This window comes from Haemaphysalis longicornis, unplaced genomic scaffold (genome assembly GCF_048455015.1).
Source record: "Haemaphysalis longicornis isolate Haplotype H1 unplaced genomic scaffold, Haemaphysalis longicornis Haplotype H1 scaffold_4, whole genome shotgun sequence".
Taxonomy (NCBI): domain Eukaryota; kingdom Metazoa; phylum Arthropoda; class Arachnida; order Ixodida; family Ixodidae; genus Haemaphysalis; species Haemaphysalis longicornis.
In genome coordinates, this window is record NW_027526361.1 from 50,499,974 (window position 1) to 50,518,861 (window position 18,888).

Consider the following 18,888-nt stretch of genomic DNA (forward strand, 5'->3'; position numbering starts at 1 on the left):
TTTCATAAGCCACAAGGAACCTTTGAACTTGTTCGCGAGCCATGCCAAGGAAGAAAGGAACAGCGGTATAGAGTATGTGCCACGATCGTTGAAGGACGATTCCCCTGGACACTAGTGCCCAATTTCTCTGTAATATATATTAGAAAAACCTGCATGTCCTAGGTAAGGACATGCAATCAGAAATTTTCAAGCCAAAATACGGTGGTGCTGTTCAGGAAAATACCACCTTACCTTGGCAGGGCACTGGCCAAGAATTTATGTGTAGTGCATAAACATTTTCTATAATAGCTTTTGAACGCAAAAGCCCATCTCAGTCAGTATCCCTTTTTATGAAATTTTTAATATACCCACTGAACTGTCTGCAAACACCTAAAAGACTTCATCAAACTTTCTTACTAAAAAGCGCTTGCCTGGCTTCACAAAATCAGATTTTTTTGACGTTTTATTCTTCCCTTGTACTACCCACCGCATGCATCCACGAAATTGCCTGGCGAATAGCTGCAGTCGCAACCGTAAACCTTTTTCTTTTTTTTGTCTTGGCCAGCAAAATTCGGTGAAGTGACTATGAGTACCCCTTCGTAGAGTCCGACCGTTTGTCTGACATTCGTGTCACCTGCGCAATATCATAGCTTGATATTCTAGAATTAAGACTTGCGGATTAAATAACATCGTGTCCAAGCATTTCTAGTGCATGTATGCGATGTTTATAAACGAAAAAATATTTCGTAATGCCTCCGATGAGATTTTCCGCCAATATAATGCCTAAGTATGCGAAAAAAAGCCTTGGCGGAGGCGTACAAGTTTCTTGGCCACGTCTTTGTGGCATCCTTTATTGGAAGCTCATTACAAATGTGGATCCTATAGTTGCAAAAAAAAGCTGAAAACACTGCTTTCGAAAAAGAACTATACATATAATTCTGCGAAATTGTAATAGTACTACTATCGTTGGTGATAAAGTTTATATGTGCCAACACATTTTGAGCACGAAAAATATATGTTGGACATAGTTAAAGGGACACTGCAACACTTTTTTCAACTTTTTTTGAAATCCAAAATGCTTGTAGAAAGTAGTCACCCAACACACCCAGTACGTTGATTAGGGGTCGCGAAATACCTCAGCCAAAAATTACTGCTCTGTGTCCATCAGATAACATGGAAAGTCACTGAAAAGATTTTTTTCTCTTTCCCGGTCTTGACGTTCTTTGACAGCTCGAATTACGTCACTAAGGCCATGTAGCGGCTGTTGGCCGGTTTTCCTTCAGTTGCAGCAATGAACACTTTTCGATGTCAATTTTAAAAATAAATCCACAAAAACAAATCAGAAACGGAAGGCGTATCTGGTGCGACGAGCAAATCACGCAGTGCTGCTCCATCCTGGCGATAAATGTAGCTTTCACAGTGCTTCCACGCGCGAAAGAAAGAGCGAAAGCGTTTATCAAAAATGTTATATGGTCCCTTTACTACAAAACACAAATGCTACATGGGGGGAGAGCATGGATTTATTGTTTATATCTTTTGTTACAATCGCTGCATTGGTCAGATTAAAAAGAAGTATGCCTGCGCTAGTTTGAGGGAAACGCGTCAAGTGATCCATCTTGTTTGTGCACCCAAAATGCGCATCCAGAATGATGCCCATGCGCATTCCAAATGCGCACCCTAAATGCTTTCGCGCCTGAAAGGCCACGTACGCAAGAGCAGCGCCGTAGTCGTCGAGGCCATGCTTTTGTTAAAATTATAGTTGCCCTTACGGCTGCAGGCAACAACTGTAAATATTGTTGCACCACAGCTGCTGTAAAACATACTATTTCTCAGTTTGGTGTGACAAATATTTTGTAAGTATGCGTACTTTGTTAGACTTACCCTGCAACGAATTCCTTCAGTAGCCGCTTAGAAATTACCTTTCCTTTTGTGGTGAATGCCGACGCACTTAGAGCTGTTTTATAAGTGCAGTATTTTATAGGTGTTCGAAGAAAAAAATGGCTAGCCATGCGTATACACACTGGATATATAGCAAGAGTCAATTTAACAATCATGGCAATCACTCTTCACGTGATTGAGCCAATGCACGCATCACGTCCCGCGAGTAACCGCTAGCAAATGAATTTTTGATTTCCTCAGCATGAAACAATGTACTTTGTATTCTCCACTCACCTCTTCCAATGGTGTTAGAATTTCCATCAAATTGGCGCCAAATCTCCGCCGTCCTTTGTCAATTATCCTACCAAATCTATAGCGCTTTATTTGGGGAAGTTGTGTTTTTAGGTATAATGGTTTCCGGAATAAACGTAATTTAGTGATGCATTTGTGACAAAGCTAGAAAGAAACTGTCAATGCATTGAAGAAAACTGAACGAGGCGATGGAAGAAGTAAGTCTTCTTACACTTTGTCTGGATACGAACAGAGGAGTACAGGTTCATGACACCTTCACGGACATGAGCTTTTTCTTGCTTAACTCTACCGTACCTACCATCCCTTCAACTCTGTCTCATGCACATGAACTTACGTGGTGGTTTGGCCCAGGGAACCCTTCCTGGAATCCGGAGCCAGATGCATGGGCAAGCGACCATTCACCAATTTTGGTTGTCCTGCACGCGAAAAAGTTGCAAAAACTTCGTCGCAGGTCAGAATTGTTCACTGGGACAAAGTCCGCTCTGATGAACGAGCTTTTTTCGCTAACTGCGGAGAACCCCATTTCTACGCTGCAGTCCGTCCTCACAGGCTGCACTATACATACAAAAATGAACGAGGATCAGCCGATGCCCGATATGCACCTCCTTAAACCCTGGGCAGAGCGCCGCCGAGCAGAGCTCCATGCTAATCGCCAACCGATGAAACTCTACGCTCGTGCCACGGCAAACCGTATCGCAGCACAAGCTCGACGCTACGAGAAGCAGTTGTCATGACACCGGTCGCACGACTGGTGCGCTGGTCTTGGCTCTGGTACTGGAAACAATGCCTTATGGCGAACCTTCCACGCCATGGAGCGGGGTGGCAGCGTGATTGGCCCATCAGCTAGAATTCGCCTGGCTCTCAACATCAGCCCAGAGGAGTTTGCGGACAGAGCGGCTGTGAGTTTCCTTCCAAACTACCGAGAACCTCCGGCGGCCCCTCCCTGTGTTGATGTATCGGCCGTCTCAGGAATAACCGACCCATTTACGATGGCCGAGCTTATTGCGGCCATTGACGAATCTAAGGCGCACTCTTCTGCAGGGTATGGTGAAATCCCGTATGAGCTATTCAGAACTTGGAGGGGGAGGCCTTGGAAGCACTACTCTACTCGTTGAATGATGTATGGGCTAAAGGTGTCATTCCACCCGAGTGGAAACACTCAGTGGTAGTGCCAATCCCCAAGCCGGGAAATCCTCCCACGGGTATTAGTGCACTTCGACCGATTTCCTTGACACCTACAATATGCAAGATATTTGAACGAATTGTGGCCACTCGATTACTATGGTTGCTGGAGCACAATATAAAATATCATCCCACTCAGATCGGATTCAGCCAGCACCAGGGTAGCGAGCACGGCCTGTCTGCTCTTGCTGACGATATTTTGCTTGTTTCACCCCGCACGCATCTTCTGCGATCTGTGGTGGCTACCGACATCGCCAAGGCTTATGACAACGTGGAACGCAAAACAATACTCAGAAAATTCCCTCGCACTTCCCAGAGGGGGAGAGTGTGTAAGTGCGAATGCACGGTTGTTGATTGCGCGATTACGGTGGATATCGTGATCTTAATGAGTAGTCGAGAGATTACACACACGCACACAACTGTAATGTTCGCGAGAGAGAGATCACACACACACACACACACACAACTACAAAGAAAGAAAGATGCATTTATTCACAGACACCTATTTGTGTTGTCGTTGTACTTGATTGCTAGAGCGGATCTCAGCTTTGAAATTTCGTGTCAGTACTCCTCTAAGCGGGTGCATTAGCCCTTCTCACGCCCGATTCCTGGCCAATCCCCCACGTGGGTATGTGCCATGCACAGACACCTATTGTGTTGTCGTTGTACTTGATTGCTAGAGCGGATCTCAGCTTTGAAATTGCGTGTCGGTACTCCTTTGGCCAATCCCCCACGTGGGTATGTGCCATGTCAGCGGCCTGGCAGCGCGCGCCCATCTCCCCCCGTTGCCAAGGAAGACGAGGAGATTCCTGGCCAATCCCCCTCGTGGTTATGTGCCATGTCAGCGGCCAGGCAGCGCGCGCCCATCTCCCCCCGTTGCCAAGGAAGACGAGGAGCGCGCGCACCCGCAGCTGTTGCTATGCGGACGGCGGCGGAATGCGGACGGCGGCGGACGCTTCAGGCTCGCTTAAGAAGTGCATTCGCACTTAAAATATGGAGTTTTGGGGGGTTCCACTTCATGTCACCAAAGTGGTACACTCCTTCATGTGCTCAAGGACATTTTCAATACGTGTGGACAGAAAGCCTGTTGGCCTGTTCGAATCGAACCGAGGGGTACCCCAAGGTTCCGTGCTAGCGCCTCTACTGTTCAACATCGCATTTGCACCAGTGGCATGGAAGCTACAAGACATCCCTTGTGTGATATTTCTCATCTACGCGGACGATGTCACGCTGTGGTCTACAGACCGAGACCTCGCCTTGCAGTGTCGTCATCTGCAGCAAGCCTTGGATGTTTTCCATGCCTTTGCGCAATCAGCCGGCCTGTAAATTTCAGATGAGAAGTCTGGCTATGTACAAGTGGCTAATAACGCGCGGAGAAACTTAGCCTCCAGGGCTAACTGTCAACTTAAGATTGGTTCAGCCGCAATACTAGCCAAGGAAGAGCTGCGGGTGCTCGGACTTCAGATCCACCAGTCGGGTTCGGGTATCCATTGGCTCCGAAAGGCACGGAAAGACTCCTCGACGACCTTGCAATTGATCCGCCGGATTGCAACTCAGAGTGGAGGAGCCCGCACGGAGGTGGCTCGGCGACTTGTAAGCGCTGTCATGCAGCCGCGCTTACTCTACCAGACACAGTTTCAAAGACTGACAGCACAACAATGGGCGAGGCTTGAGGCTACCAACAGAGAGGCCATGTGCGCCATCCCGCACTTCCTCGTCTCACTCCGATTCCTATCTTACAAGAGCATGCCCAGCTCACTACTATCACGTTGCTTGGAAATCAGCGTGAAGAAGCAAGAAAGCTCAAGCGTTTTTATGTACCTATGGTATGAGCGCTCCATTCCCATTTCTGTAAGGAGCTTCCCGTGACTTCAACCATAGACGACCTCCCACCATGTCGCTATAGAGAAATAATAACCAATAAGACAACGAAATTTTGTCGCCGTGAACAGCCAGCGCCAACCTCAGATACCGCAGTTCCTGAAGGTTACTGTGTATTGTACACAGACGCAGCCCTTCTCCCGTACGGAGGACGGACTGCTTTCGTCAGTTCCACACCATCAGAACTGAAAGGCTCCCGCTGTTATTCCACCGACACACCAGACCTGCTGCTACTGAAGCTCCAGGCTGTCTATGGCGCAACCAAAGCTGCAAGTGCACTCCATAACATCAAAGAGGCGCATAAATAAACAGAATCGCTCAGTGCTGTGAAGCGCCTGAAGCAAGTGAAAAAGACTCCTCTGATCTGCCAGAGGAGTCTTTTAGCCTTTTAGCTATGAAATCTCTCCTGAGAAGAGACACACGTGCCCTAATTCCCTCGTGTGTCTGCTCCCTCCCCCTTAATCTTTCCCGGGTGGAGGAAGTTTCTCTCAGGAGGCTTCGGGCTGGGGTGGCCCTCACACATTCAGTCACCTGGACTTGGGGACCCGCACCAGAAGACCCACGAACATGTCCCAAGTGTCCGGCTCCGGCGGCTGAAGCGGATGTCAATCATCTCTTGCGGACGTGTACAGGAACCAGAACAGCTCGGTACAGTGTGCTAAGAGCGGTTGGTCTTCGGCTGGATAAACCGGGGGGCTTCAACCGGTGGGTGCACGAAGACCACTACTGCAGGTCGCTGCCCGACCGGTTTACACGAGACCGGACTCCATGCCTACCTTTAGACTTGTACAGTGTCATCAACTGCCTGACTACCTGTGCATTTGTACTCTTCTCTCTCCTCTACCTAATTTCGAAATGCTAAATAAAAATGCGAAATAAAACAAGTAAATCTTTTTGCTCACAAACTGATCGTAAAGCCCCTAGTTGATCCCAGAAGTCTTGTGTGGCTTCCATCCGCATGAAGTAACACAAAACTACGCGAACGAATCCGGAATATGGCTCTAAGCTTTGTCTTTAACTCTTGTTGTCGAGTGCGGTCCATATAAGAGCTTCGACACTGGGTAGGAATCATGACTGTCAACCACAGATTAAATATCAACAGGCTCAAATTATATTATCAGATAGTACCCGGTACCGTGTTTCCAAACGCTTGGCTGCACAGCGTCCCACGTGACCTGTGCGGCTCCACTGCGTGTGCTATTCGTTTGAGCTGAAACGAGGTCTCTGCGGCCTCGAGGTAGAGATTTGGGTACTTCAACTGACGGCCTCGGTTCGAGCCTCAGCGGGTCTACTCTAATTTTTTGCTGCAATTTTTTTTACTAACCTCAATTCTTTTTTTATTGCCGTAGAACTTCATTCTTCTTGTTGATTTTTTTATGAATGGGGATTTGATATGTTTTAAGTCGCTTTAGGATCGGGGCGTAGTCTATGAGCATGTTTATTTAGCGTTCTCTATCACGCGAAGACACGTGTCACGACGTGCGCTGTGCAGCGCAGGGTTTGGAAATACGCTACCCGGTAAATTAATATTGCAAATACTTCTCGTGAGAAACTTCACACGTGTTCTCTAAGCATGCAAGGAACATAAATTCACTGATTTACCGAAAAGATGGTTTCATGATTTGTAACAGACAAATAGAACCGCTGCCCGACGACGTTGTGAATATTAGACATGTAGAAGAATACGAAGCTGTGTTATTCGAGGTATGTCATGAAGCTGCTGTACGCCCAGGGGCATATAAAATGCACTACGTATCAATAAGTGGCCCGACGGTTTTCGTTTGTAGAGCGGAGGAATGCACGCACGTAGGATGTATTCCTCATACCCTTCCTTGTTTTCCTATTGGCATTCCCTCATACGTTACTTTTTCTTTTTACTGATCTCAGAAATTGTGCTTGCTTGACGATATTTGTTGCTCAATTTCGGAATGTCAACTTATGTCTCTCCACGTATGCTGACAGTTTGAATAATAAATAAATAGAGCGTCTTAGACTCAGATGTGCAAGAAGATTGCTAGCGCAAGCGCCTCCCTCACTTATGAACACTGACTGAAGGCTGCAATTGGTACGCAAAAAACATGGACTGCCTCTTCGGAAACCACCTAGTCTCAAATTAGTTCTAAACATCCTAGCGCTTTCGGGGCCAATGCCGCGGGGAGATTTTTTCTCGCTCTAACACATACATACATACATACATACATACATACATACATACATACATACATACATACATACATACATACATACATACATACATACATACATACATACATACATACATACATACATACATACATACATACATACATACATACATACATACATACATACATACATACATACATACATACATACATACATACATACATACATACATACATACATACATACATACATACATACATACATACATACATACATACATACATACATACATACATACATACATACATACATACATACATACATACATACATACATACATACATACATACATACATACATACATACATACATACATACATACATGCGTCCGTGTGCGATTGTGAGCAAAACCTCTGCTACACGGCTGTTCCAAAGGCCTTCTGGACGCCGTTGACCAATTGTCTATCGAGTGCTCTATTGTAAATACACAGGTGGCAACTGACACGCGAGCGTTCAATTGTAAATTGACAGTTGCCGTGTAGCACGGGCATAAGATAGAGTAACATTGAATCCAACAAAGAAAAACAAAGGAGTTGGACCCGAGGAGGTTGGCTCCCATTTAATCCCAGTACTCTAGTCTATACATGGCGTAAGTTTTAGATATGCGTTATGCGGTAGAAATGTAGTTCGTCCGTTATACGTTTTATGAGTATTTTGCGTTATAAAAGTATTTTATGCCCAAAAGTGAAGGGTCAGTACCTTTTTACAAGCTTCACTCACCCAAGACCCAGATTTACCAAATCGCCCTTCTGAATAGGGGAGGAAGTTATTCCTTCAAGAGAGAGAACTTTGTCATTCACTTCTGGGTTTATTACACTTGAGCTACAAAATTTCTGTCTAAACCAAGGACAACGCCCATGGAAGGTTCAGGCCTAGATGCCAATTAACAACTTCGCCGTTCGACCATCAACGACGGAGTCGACAACCAATAGCCGAACAAACGCTACCGCCCATCCTCACCTCGAAGCAGTTCACACGATCAGCTCAATTCTCATTCTACACAATCTAATCCCGACCACCGAGCACGCGCTTATTTGTGAGCGATGAGAACCCGAGTGAAAGAGCTCTGATGAAAACAGACTTGTGGTGCCGGAAGTGATGCAAGGCATGATAACCACAGATTATGTTACTTTTAGCGGTGAAATGTGATTACCGCCTCGCTCACTTAGCATTAACTTCGACATGCTTTACAAAAAATAACATTTGCACGAAAACAAGGCGTGTCGCTATCCCTGAAGACTTTGATAATGACACGTTTAACTGAGCCATTACTTCGATGTTTTGTTCCAGTTTCATGCAATTGTCTTGAATCCGGTACCTTGTATGAAAAGCAGACGGTGCCAAAGCTCTATATGCGCAAAAGAAAAAAAAACGCTATCATTTAAACGTGTGAGTTTCGAACGCGCAATTTTATATGATTTGTCTGCATGGAAAGCATTTGCACCTGAAGTTTTCTTAAAGAATGGTACTTTCATGCTCTTTCACGAGTCTCGCATTAATTGAAATACTAGAACGTTAGGCTCCCTAGAAACGTGTTATTTTACACTTTTTGGGAGTCAGTGGGCGGGACCTATTTAAAGACTAAAAGTCTAAGAAAACGTTTATTCTTTTAAGACTTTTTGAAGTCTTTATTACTTAAAGATAAAAAAAACACTTATCGAAAGAAACGCCCGCCTTTCGCCTTTACTCACCTTAAAGCATTGCCCATTCCATCAGAGTAAGGTACAATTTTACAGGGACGTCCTTAATAATGCAGCATGTTTTCTTACTTTTGAATAACTATAACGTATCGGGTTAGCCCCCCCCCCCCCCCCTTTTTTTTTTAAGCAAAGTGGTTTGAACGTTCACTGAAAGCCCGCAAGAAAATCGCAACAAATTGTCGATCCACTTAAACAATGCACTTAAGATCATAATTTTTGCATGGTTCCATTTACGCTTAAAAAAATGTTACAACAAAACATTTCGTATGCTAGATTAATCCAAATTGCCAGCTGCCCCCCAACCCTTCCCTTTCTCTTTGCTTTTTTGTTTCTCTTCTTTTATGTGTGTCTTTCTTTCAAATCCTGCATCGAGTCGCTTCACAGGTAGTGCGCAGTACACCACATCAACATCGCCTTTAGGGCGGTACTGTAGCAGAGGTCGCTAGTACACGCAAATGATACAACACCTAACTCAGGAATGTTTTCAAATATGTAAGGGAGGCGAAGCCCACGCTGCGCAGAAAAGGAGCGGACCTGTTCCTCCACCAGTACAGCGCAATGATGCATTTTGTAATTCACAGGTGTGATACACTGTTCCCTCTTTCCTCCCCTGTTTGGCCCAAACTTAAATTCCGTAATTAAACACTATAGCAGCCTTTTTTTAGACCCTCCTGCGCACAGCACAACCGCATGGGCAACGCCCAATCAAGTCGCGCTTGAGTACATTTCAGGCAAGGCGAAGCCTGCGAGAGCGCAGGCCTTCAGGTCGTGTAGGTTGATCACGTGACCCCATTCTTCTATCACCGGGGACACTCCCTGAGCGCACATTCACTCCAGCTGAAGAGGTTAAACAGGGCAGGGACGCAGCGCTTGGCCACTCACCCATCTCGTCGATCTTGGGCGTCAGGGCCAGGGTGATTCCGATGAGCAGCAGGGCGATGGTGAGGATGACGGCGCTCACCGTCACCACGATCATCTCGGCCTTCTTGTCTCGCTTCGCGCCTTCCTCGCTGTTGTCGTCCTCCTCCCCCTCGCCCCCGCCGCCCGCCTCGGGCTTGCGCTTGCGCTTGCGCTTCTTGCGCCGCTTGCGGTCGTCCTTGGGCACCACCGCCACCGACCAGGCCGCCTCGGACCGCGTCGTGGCGACTGTCTCGCAGTCCGAAGCAAAGTCCTCCTCGACCACAAGCCGGCTGCTCTGGCAGCGACTCGCCGATGGCTCCTCGGACTGCGACGACCGACTCTGCGACCGCCGGTGGTGGTGCTTGTGGTGACGCCGGTGGTGGTGCTTGTGGTGGCGTCGCGGCTGGCTGTCGCTGCGGGACAGCTCGCCTTCCTGCATCGCCAACGGCGACGAGGCGTCTTGTCCCAGCCAGGCCGCCACGCGCCTGTTTCCCTGGTCGTCCGCTCCGTCGCAGTCGGTGATCACTATGCGGCACTCGTCCTCCTTGGCCGCTTTCGGCCTGGCGCCCGAGTTAAGCATTCTGACATCCACGATCAGGCAATCTCCGGGAGCATTGGCGAGCGAAGAGCTCATCTCTTCCCTCACGACCCGAAACTTTGCCGGCACTTCTGGCTGGCTCGAGAAGTGTGAGTAAGGCGTGGGCGGTGTGTGGCAATGTCATAAAGCGCCGGCCGATGTCTCTAACCCGTGGCGACAGTCGTTGCTCGAAGAGGCCCCATGCGTGTCACGTCCCCGCGCACTCGACCAGAGTGGCAGCACTGGAGCCCGCTGAACGAGACACATGTTTGCTGGGCACCATCGGAGTCAGTTCGCTGCTCAATCGATGGCCATTAAACGAGCCGCCTCTTGTGCCCCTCTCGCGTGTCGATTAGGCTGATTGGAGTCAGTGTCACCCTCGGGGCATGGACACAAACAAAACGAGCCTGCTATCTTCCTCCCTGTCCGCCCCTGATAACGGCACCTCGCGAACCCTAATTACCGACTCAATCACTAACGCCCGTTTCGTAAACGCTAGTTGATGCGGAGAGGGTACTTTGTGCTATAAGCGCGTGAAGGGGACACCGCGTTGATGATGTGGCTGTTCTTAGATCTCCTTTCAGCGCGCCTTCTTCCAATGACCACGCTTATTATCTTTCTTTTTGGCCAGGAAGGGATTACCGACAACGAGGTCATTACCCGCTCATTATAGGTTATTTTTGGTGATGAATGCGCTTTCTCAGCTAAGCTTTTGGGAAGTTCGGTCTTTTTTTATCTCTCTCCTCCTGCTATGTAGGCCTCCTACAAGCCGTGATCAAGAACCTTGGATGGCGCGCTTGGACAAGTACTTAATTCAAAATCAATGCTTGGTCGCGATAATCTGCCGCCTCGTTTCGCTTCCTTCCTTTTTCCACGTCCGATGGAGCCCTGAACTACCTTATCCGCCCGTCAGTTTTCTCTGTTCCGGAGAACCGTCACCTATCACGCACTGAAGCTTGGCTGCCAAATCCTAGCGTACGCAAGGGCTCTCTTGTCCTAACGCGGAAAAATGTAGTCCGCTAAATGTAATCACTCCTACTTCGTCTTTGTCTTGAGCATAAAGGTAGGTGCAAGCAGTCGCTGCAACAAAACAAGAACTGGCAAAAATTCTATTTCCTTAAGTTCTCGCCCGGTCCTGTCACAAAGGATTTGCGCTCGTTATTCGTCTTTATTACGCGTACCTGCTTCCTTCGTGCTCCGTTTTTTTCCTGGGAGAGATTTTCTCGAGAGAGTCCCTTTTCTTGTTTTTGTTTTTCTGGGGGGGGGGGGGGGGGGGTATTTTGTTCCCTCTCCGACGGATGGCGTTCGGCTTGCTGCCTATACGCTCTTTACTTCTGTGTTCTTTCGAGCGGAGGAGTGTCTTACGCTTATCTTAAACAATAAAACAACATCTGTGCTTGCTTTCTAATGCTGACAGTCTAAGTTAAGCAGTTTAAGTTGACTGAAGTTCGTACTCCAGTAGACATACATGAGCGATGGTGTTGTTCTTCCTACCACTCAAAAGAGGCGGTATTTTTGGTGATTTGTAACTGCAACTGATGTTTATGAGGAATAAAACACAAAATATAGTGGAGCTTCGTTTACAACTACAACTTATTTTATACGCCGAGCGGAAAGTTTATTTTTCTGCACACCTACAGCCGCACTTATATTATTCCCGGCGAGTACAAAAATGAAACGATGTTTGATCCTCCGAGCTCCTAAAATTGATACAAAGGTGTTGAAGCTGTCGGCAATACTCCCTACAGTCGGAAGAAGTCCTCCGGGTGTTGGGACAACAACTCTTTTCGATTCGAGCACGCCTCTAGACGTTCCTTTTTTCCACTCTGAGTAGATTGCACGACCGTCCGGTCGATTTTCACCGCGATCCCGATCGTTTGGTGCTTCTTTCTGCTTAAGTCTGTCGGGGAACTAAATGGCTTCAGGCGCCCACCAGAACTTTGGCCGTGACGCCAGGCGTCGGCAGCAAGCGGCGGCCACGGTTCTGGAAGCCTTTTAAAGGGGAAACGTTTTTGGGAAGACCCAGAGCGCGCTCTCTCAATTCCCAGGGCATTAAGGCTTTTCACTTCTCTCGATCAGATTCCATTTGGACGCCGAACACTGTCAAAGCCTTGTTAGTCCCCCATCTAAGGGCAAGGAAGAAAACGTGGTTACGCTAGAAAAACGAATTTGTATTAGGAAATCACGTTGCCGCAAGCCCACAGAAAAGGTGGAGAGATTTCAATTACTTTCAACACAGGAGCGATTCTGGGCAGGTTTTAAATACGAACCTGCGAACCCAATTTTCCCTTGTTTTGTGTTTGAGAGCAAATAGTTGCTACATGCTTGGGAAAGTGACTTCTAACTTTATTATCAATTACTTTAGGTGGGGACGTTGAAGGGGCTACATGTCTCTGGATAAAAAAATATAGTAGTATTGGGGACAACTGTTCAAATATTAAATTCGTATCTGCCCAATATGACTACACAGTGTTTTCTCGTGATAAGTAATTACGCCTTTTCTGTTTTTGAAGATCCTGATACGCTAAATGTACTGTTTATAATCTACAATTATTTGTTTGTAGCATAGACGTGAGCTGCTAGTGCATGCATGCGCAGATACCCACTGAAACACCGTTTCTTGTGACTCCTCAAAACCCCCAGCACGGCTTACAAAACAACGCCGCTGCCTTGTTTTACCGCCTAAATGCTGCAGATATCCGAAAACAGTTCAAGCAAAACCTCCAACAGCCCACGAAAGCACAGCCCTCCTTGATGACTTCTTCCAGTAGACGACTTCTCTCCCACCGCTCCCGGTGGAAGAAAGACGGTATCCCGAACTCGAATCACACTAGGGGGATCAAAAGAAGGGCCCTTGCTTATCCAGGGCACAACAGAGGCGGCGCTCTCCAGTTCGCAAACTCTTGCGGCGCTGGGAATTGGCGGGGCAACCTTTCTCTTCTCTCGACGAGCGATAACTCTGCTTGCCAAGCGCGCGAGCAAGGCAGCCTTGGGCGTCCTTTGGGTCCACAGCGCGGAGCGATAAAACGTGTCGTCGGCTGTGGGGCGCAGCACTCGGGAGGCGCACGTAGCGGCTTCACGCACGGGCGCACCAACACAGAGACTCTGCGCACGGCACGCACTGGGCACGAACAACGCACGTACGGCTACGCACTGTCGAGAGGGCCCCTTCGCGCGCACTGCGGAGAAGGGATGTACCCTTCCTCCTTTCCCTCTTTTCCCCAACACACACTGGTGTCTTGGACGAGACGATGCTTACGCGACTTTCACATCCCGATCGCTCGTACCCGAAGCAACGGAGAAGTGTTCGACGCGATGCTGCCACCTTTTTTCTTCTTCTTTCGTCTCTTCCTTGGGGCCCGGCACCTTTGGCGAGCAGGATCGATGGTATTTGGCGATTCCCACTACTCTAGTGAGGGTTACTTGGTCAACAATGGCTGCCTAATGCACGGGTCCTTTAGGCTTGAACAAAATCGGGGCAGCAACAAGTCGTTTGCATCCACAAGCAGGTTTGGAGGACGTAGCGCTACGTCAGGAGCCCTTACGTTATTCTGGGCATTCGAGATATTGATGAAACGCCCGATAACGGTGACTAGGGGTGCAATGTGCGAACAATCGGTTTGCGGTAGTAACGGTTCCTATTTAATCCCTTGGAGCCCTTCGTTTCTTTCCTGGACAGTTTATTTCTGCATAGAATGTGTTCTCGACTGGTCTAAATAATTTCGTTGTGACGGTCGGTGAAGTTCCCAATGCACGGTTCAAATGCACAAGCTGGTGCTATAGATTGACACGTTTTAGGAACAGGCGCCAAATATCCTTCAATTAGTGCTAAAAGCGGGACACCTGAAGGAGTATTTAAAGGCGACGTAGACAGCCCACAACTGTCAGAGGGCAGAAAGAGGTTTAAAACTATGACCGACCGTAATATTTTCGTCCTGTCTATGAGTTTATTTCAGAAGGAAAAGCTATATAGCCTGCTTGCTCACCTAAATCAAAGACTTAGCTTGTTTGTATAATAAAGCTAAGATGTCAATAAAGAGATGTGTAAGTCGTGTTACAGGTTCTTAATGAATTTCCCAGAAAGCACTCGTGGATTCAAGTGACTACATACCTAGCACATACTGGCTGTTGACAACGGCCGACGTCTCGTTGAGGGCGTGGCACCGTTGAGAGTTAATAGTTAAAGTTGATTACTACTTTTTGCTCAATTTATACTAAAAGAAACGGTATCAGTTATTTACACGCTCCTGTCGACAATTCGAAATACTTGGGCGACTTTTACAGAGCACCTGTTAGAATGGGCCTCTTTCCACAACTTGGTGTGCAGATTGCTTACTCCTCCGCCTGTTGCAGCAAGCTGTAACCCTATGATCGGCACCGTTTGAGGGCTTTCAATCACTCGCTGCTGGCAAATACAATAACGAACGCACGACCAAACAAAGATCGGGGTAGTTCATCCGGTCTCTGGAAGGGAGGCTGAGCGAAGTTAGCAAGGTCAAAAGAAGGCTCTCTCTCGTAAAAGCGATCTTCCAGACGCGTTTGATATTGGTAATCCGGAGTGATGACGGTTGCGTGCACGGCCTGCTCTGCACGGGAAGGGCTCGTTTCGGCAGCACACTTCAAGGACCCGTGGTGGAAGACGCGTATTGACAGACGCCACACTCACGCGTGCAGCTTATTCTTCCCCACCGTCACAGAGTCCTTCCTCGGTGTGCAGCTTCCGGATGAAACAAGCGTTCACTCGTGCACTGTCCAAAATTCCAGATGTCGAGAAAGTCAACCCCTGGTGGAAGCAGCTCACGGTCTTGATTGTAACTGGTGATGCCCGGCACTCAGCGTTAAGTTGGTAATGCAAGGCGTAGCTTCTACACCGGGAGCGAGCGCTCCCACTGCTGTGCTCCGAGAGGATGCTGCACACTCCAGAAGACGTGGCGGGGTACAGTAAGCTGCTGAAGATTGTGCAAGGCAGTGTTTGCTACACAACGGGCAGCTGCTGCTGATGATGACGATGATGATGATGCCTCACTCAGCTTGGGACGTTCTTGAGCACACAGTGCGCTGCTGAATTGGTGTGCTCGACGCCGTCGCACCAGCGAAGCACACTCCACCGAGCACAAGTAGAATAGATGCGGGACGCTGGTCAGCAGGAGGCTCCGAGGTGCTCCGGGAGGCAGGTGAGCGCGGACTCGATCCGCGAGAGGCAGGCAGCCCCGGCGGCGGTGGCGGCGCGTGCAGGACGGGGGCGGCTTCGTTCGGCAAGTGCGCGCGGCCGGGCCAGCGCGCGCGAGCGTTCGAATCGATCCCGCCGACGAGCGCCGCCGCAGCCACTGCTGCCACTGTAGAAGAGCCGCCGCCGCGCTGTTGCTCCACCGGCTCGCTCCCCGGCCCGTCTGGAGCCCCCGGTGGCCGCCGCTCAGGTGTGCGCCCAGGGTGGATTTACGCTCCGGGAAGCTCGGCTACTCCGCGAGAAAGGCTCGGAGAACCGATTAGGCCGATGCCTTAAATCGGGCGCCCCCGGTGAATGCTTCTTGTTTGCAAAAGCTTTCGAAATGCGCGTGCACGCAATCGCGACCACAGGATTCGGATGGGGCATTATGGAAGAGCCATTTAACTGCTCCTGGAACAGGTAGCGGATGCTCTAAACCACCTGTGCGCAGGGTGGGGTTTCGCGCTTTTAGGTGCGCGTAAATGTAGCGGAGGCCAACCGCGCTCCGCTCTCGAGTTTTCTCTCGGGGAAATAGCGTTAGTCGGAAACGGAGTGACCTTTGTTTTTAATGTACTCTATTTTGGATGTAAGATTATGGGTTTGTTTCTTCTTTCTAAACCATGTTTAAACCAAGGTGCTTTTGGTTCGGAATTGGATTTAGAGTCTCGAGCGAAATCCGGCAAATTGAATGAGGAACTTCCCCTGAACTTAAACGTGTTACGAAAAGGTTCCTTTGGTGTTTTTTTTAAAAGGAGGGCTCAGCGCAAAAGGCAAGAAAAATTAAAATATCCTGAGCGTTTTGCAGCGCTAAGAAGCGGACTGTGCAACATCATTGGAAGGGTTAGGAGGCCTCCTGCAAGTTTGGTTGTAATGCAGGACGAAGAAAGGCCAGGGCATTTGACCGTGCAAAGAATAGTTCTGAGCAGAGCCACTGAATGGATATACTCTGCGTGGACGGTACTCATAATATCAGACGTCAGTTACATCCCGAAAAAAATGTTCAGAAAATTGTACATTTTATGTTGAAATGGAGTTATAAGTATTTGAAACATAATTCCGAAATCATTACAAGGCTTCGAACTACTTACTTTTCTTGCAACGTAAAAGGGCCCTGAAACGCGTTTTCCACTTTTCTTTTTAATCTCTTAAACGCTTTAAGTACAGGTTAATAAGTGCCCATAGCCGTTAAATTATTTGGCCACAATTTATTTGAATTTATTTTTGCTGCTTCACGCATATAAGATAAGTTACGAACCCACTAAAACGATCTTCTTTTTTTCTGGGGTTTGTAGTCCGGACTTATTTTGTCCTTGTGTCATACAATCAGCATCACTGCTCTAGGTAGGATCTTTTTCAGCTGTAGAAATAAAAGCACTTGATAGCTGGTTTTAAAAAAATCTCAACAAAATAAGTCAGGGACAAGTCGGAGACAGAGACATTAGCAGAAAAATTCTGGGAATTACATACAAACCTCCTTTGAATACCGAGCCCTTGAGTATTATTTACAAACGTATTGCTAAGAGATTTCCAAAAGAAATGTAAACAGCCTTAACCCAAAAGGCGGACGCCCCATGTATACATTTACAACAATATACGCCGGATCCCTATAAAGTCGGCTTCACTGTTAAATACAAAGGCACTGCTGGAGAGGAATCTTACAAGGCAATACATGCTGCCCTATATAAAAAAAATGGGATACCCATGTATACCCATAAAATGCAATGCGCAGAGTTACTTTTTTAAAGCCCGCTTCACTGTGATACACAAATGCATTGCTAGCCCGTCATGACACGTGTAATAAGGCGAAATTTTTTTGTGCGCGTTGTGAGAAAAAAGGGCGTTGTTGTACGGCACCCAAAAAATGGCCACAGCTAAAAAGAGTAAAATTGCTCACAAAGATGTCGCAATTTGCGCCAAAGTGCGAATGTGCAATAATTTTGATAAAGCAACTCAACTACTTTGAGAAGAAAATTGCGTACAGTGGAGTTGGTATGGGAATCGATTTGGGGTCTCCAAAACAGCAGCCGGGTGTGCTAGCACCGCCCTACATCATGATGTTGCTAGCGACAGAAAAACAGTTACCTAGTGCATGCGGGGCTGTTGCCATACAGTGGCATCATCACCATCATCGTCGCCGTCGTCGTATTTTATTTCCTTAAACACCCCACAAGTGGGTGTTACATAAGGGGTGGATATACAGGGTATAAAGAACACTTGCCACACAAGGGTTGATATACAGGATATAAAGCGCATTTTCTACGTAAGGGGTGGGTATAAAAGGTATAAAAACATTGCTACATAGGGGGTATAAGAACATTGCCATAAGATCTCACTGACAGAGATGACTGGTTACATTTTTAATGAAGGTTGATGGGCAGGTTATTGTGACGACGTGGTTTCGGAGCTCGTTCCAGTCCTTCGCAGCACGGGGAAAGAAAGAAGCGGAGAATGTAGCAGTTCTAGCGCGGTAACGGGACACCTGGAGGGGGTGGCTGGTGCGGTGCGAAATGTACGTCGGGGAGATGATGCATGGGGGATGGTTGTGGGGCGAACGAAACAGCCTGCGAAACAGAGAAAGGGTGGCTATGCAGAGTCGAAGGGAAAGTGGCTGTAATCCAGATTTGGCTTTGAAGGATGAAACGGTAATGTCATTGGAATAAAACGAATGTATGAACCGGACAGAGCGATTTTGAATTGGCTCGAGGTCATTGATTAGGTCATTTGGAAGCGGGCTTCAGCTATAGCTAAAAGTGTATTCAAGGTTTGGCCTGACGGGACCCTTTTTCTACTCACGTGACGGCACGTGAGTAAAAAGGGGGTCCCGCAGAAACGGAAAACACCGATTCTGGGGTTGGAATAGTCCGCAGTGCTGCCAATCAGCCCGTCAAAGTGATTCACGTCAAACGAGACGAAAAGAAACCGCTCAAAGAGACGCAAGAACAATGTAACCGTAAAAAAGTATTTCGCAAGTATTACCAGAGAAGCCACGAGGTTTTCGTGATAAAAGTGTGCAAGCAGACGTAAGTGCCCTTCTATCCTTTCTTGTCGATTCTGAAGCTGCCAATGAC

General features: G+C 47.7%; 1 protein-coding gene across 1 annotated transcript in view; it reads right to left on the bottom strand.

Annotated features, from left to right (window-relative positions):
* Window positions 1-13,987, bottom strand: part of LOC144178669 (uncharacterized) — a 101,775-nt gene extending 87,788 nt beyond the window's left edge. Inside the window, exon 1 of the mRNA XM_077706676.1 lies at window positions 10,020-13,987. Within this exon, the coding sequence (XP_077562802.1) occupies window positions 10,020-10,671 (652 nt within the window). The 5' untranslated portion in view covers window positions 10,672-13,987. The remainder of the gene's footprint in view (window positions 1-10,019) is intronic.
* Between the last annotated feature and the right edge of the window lie 4,901 nt (window positions 13,988-18,888).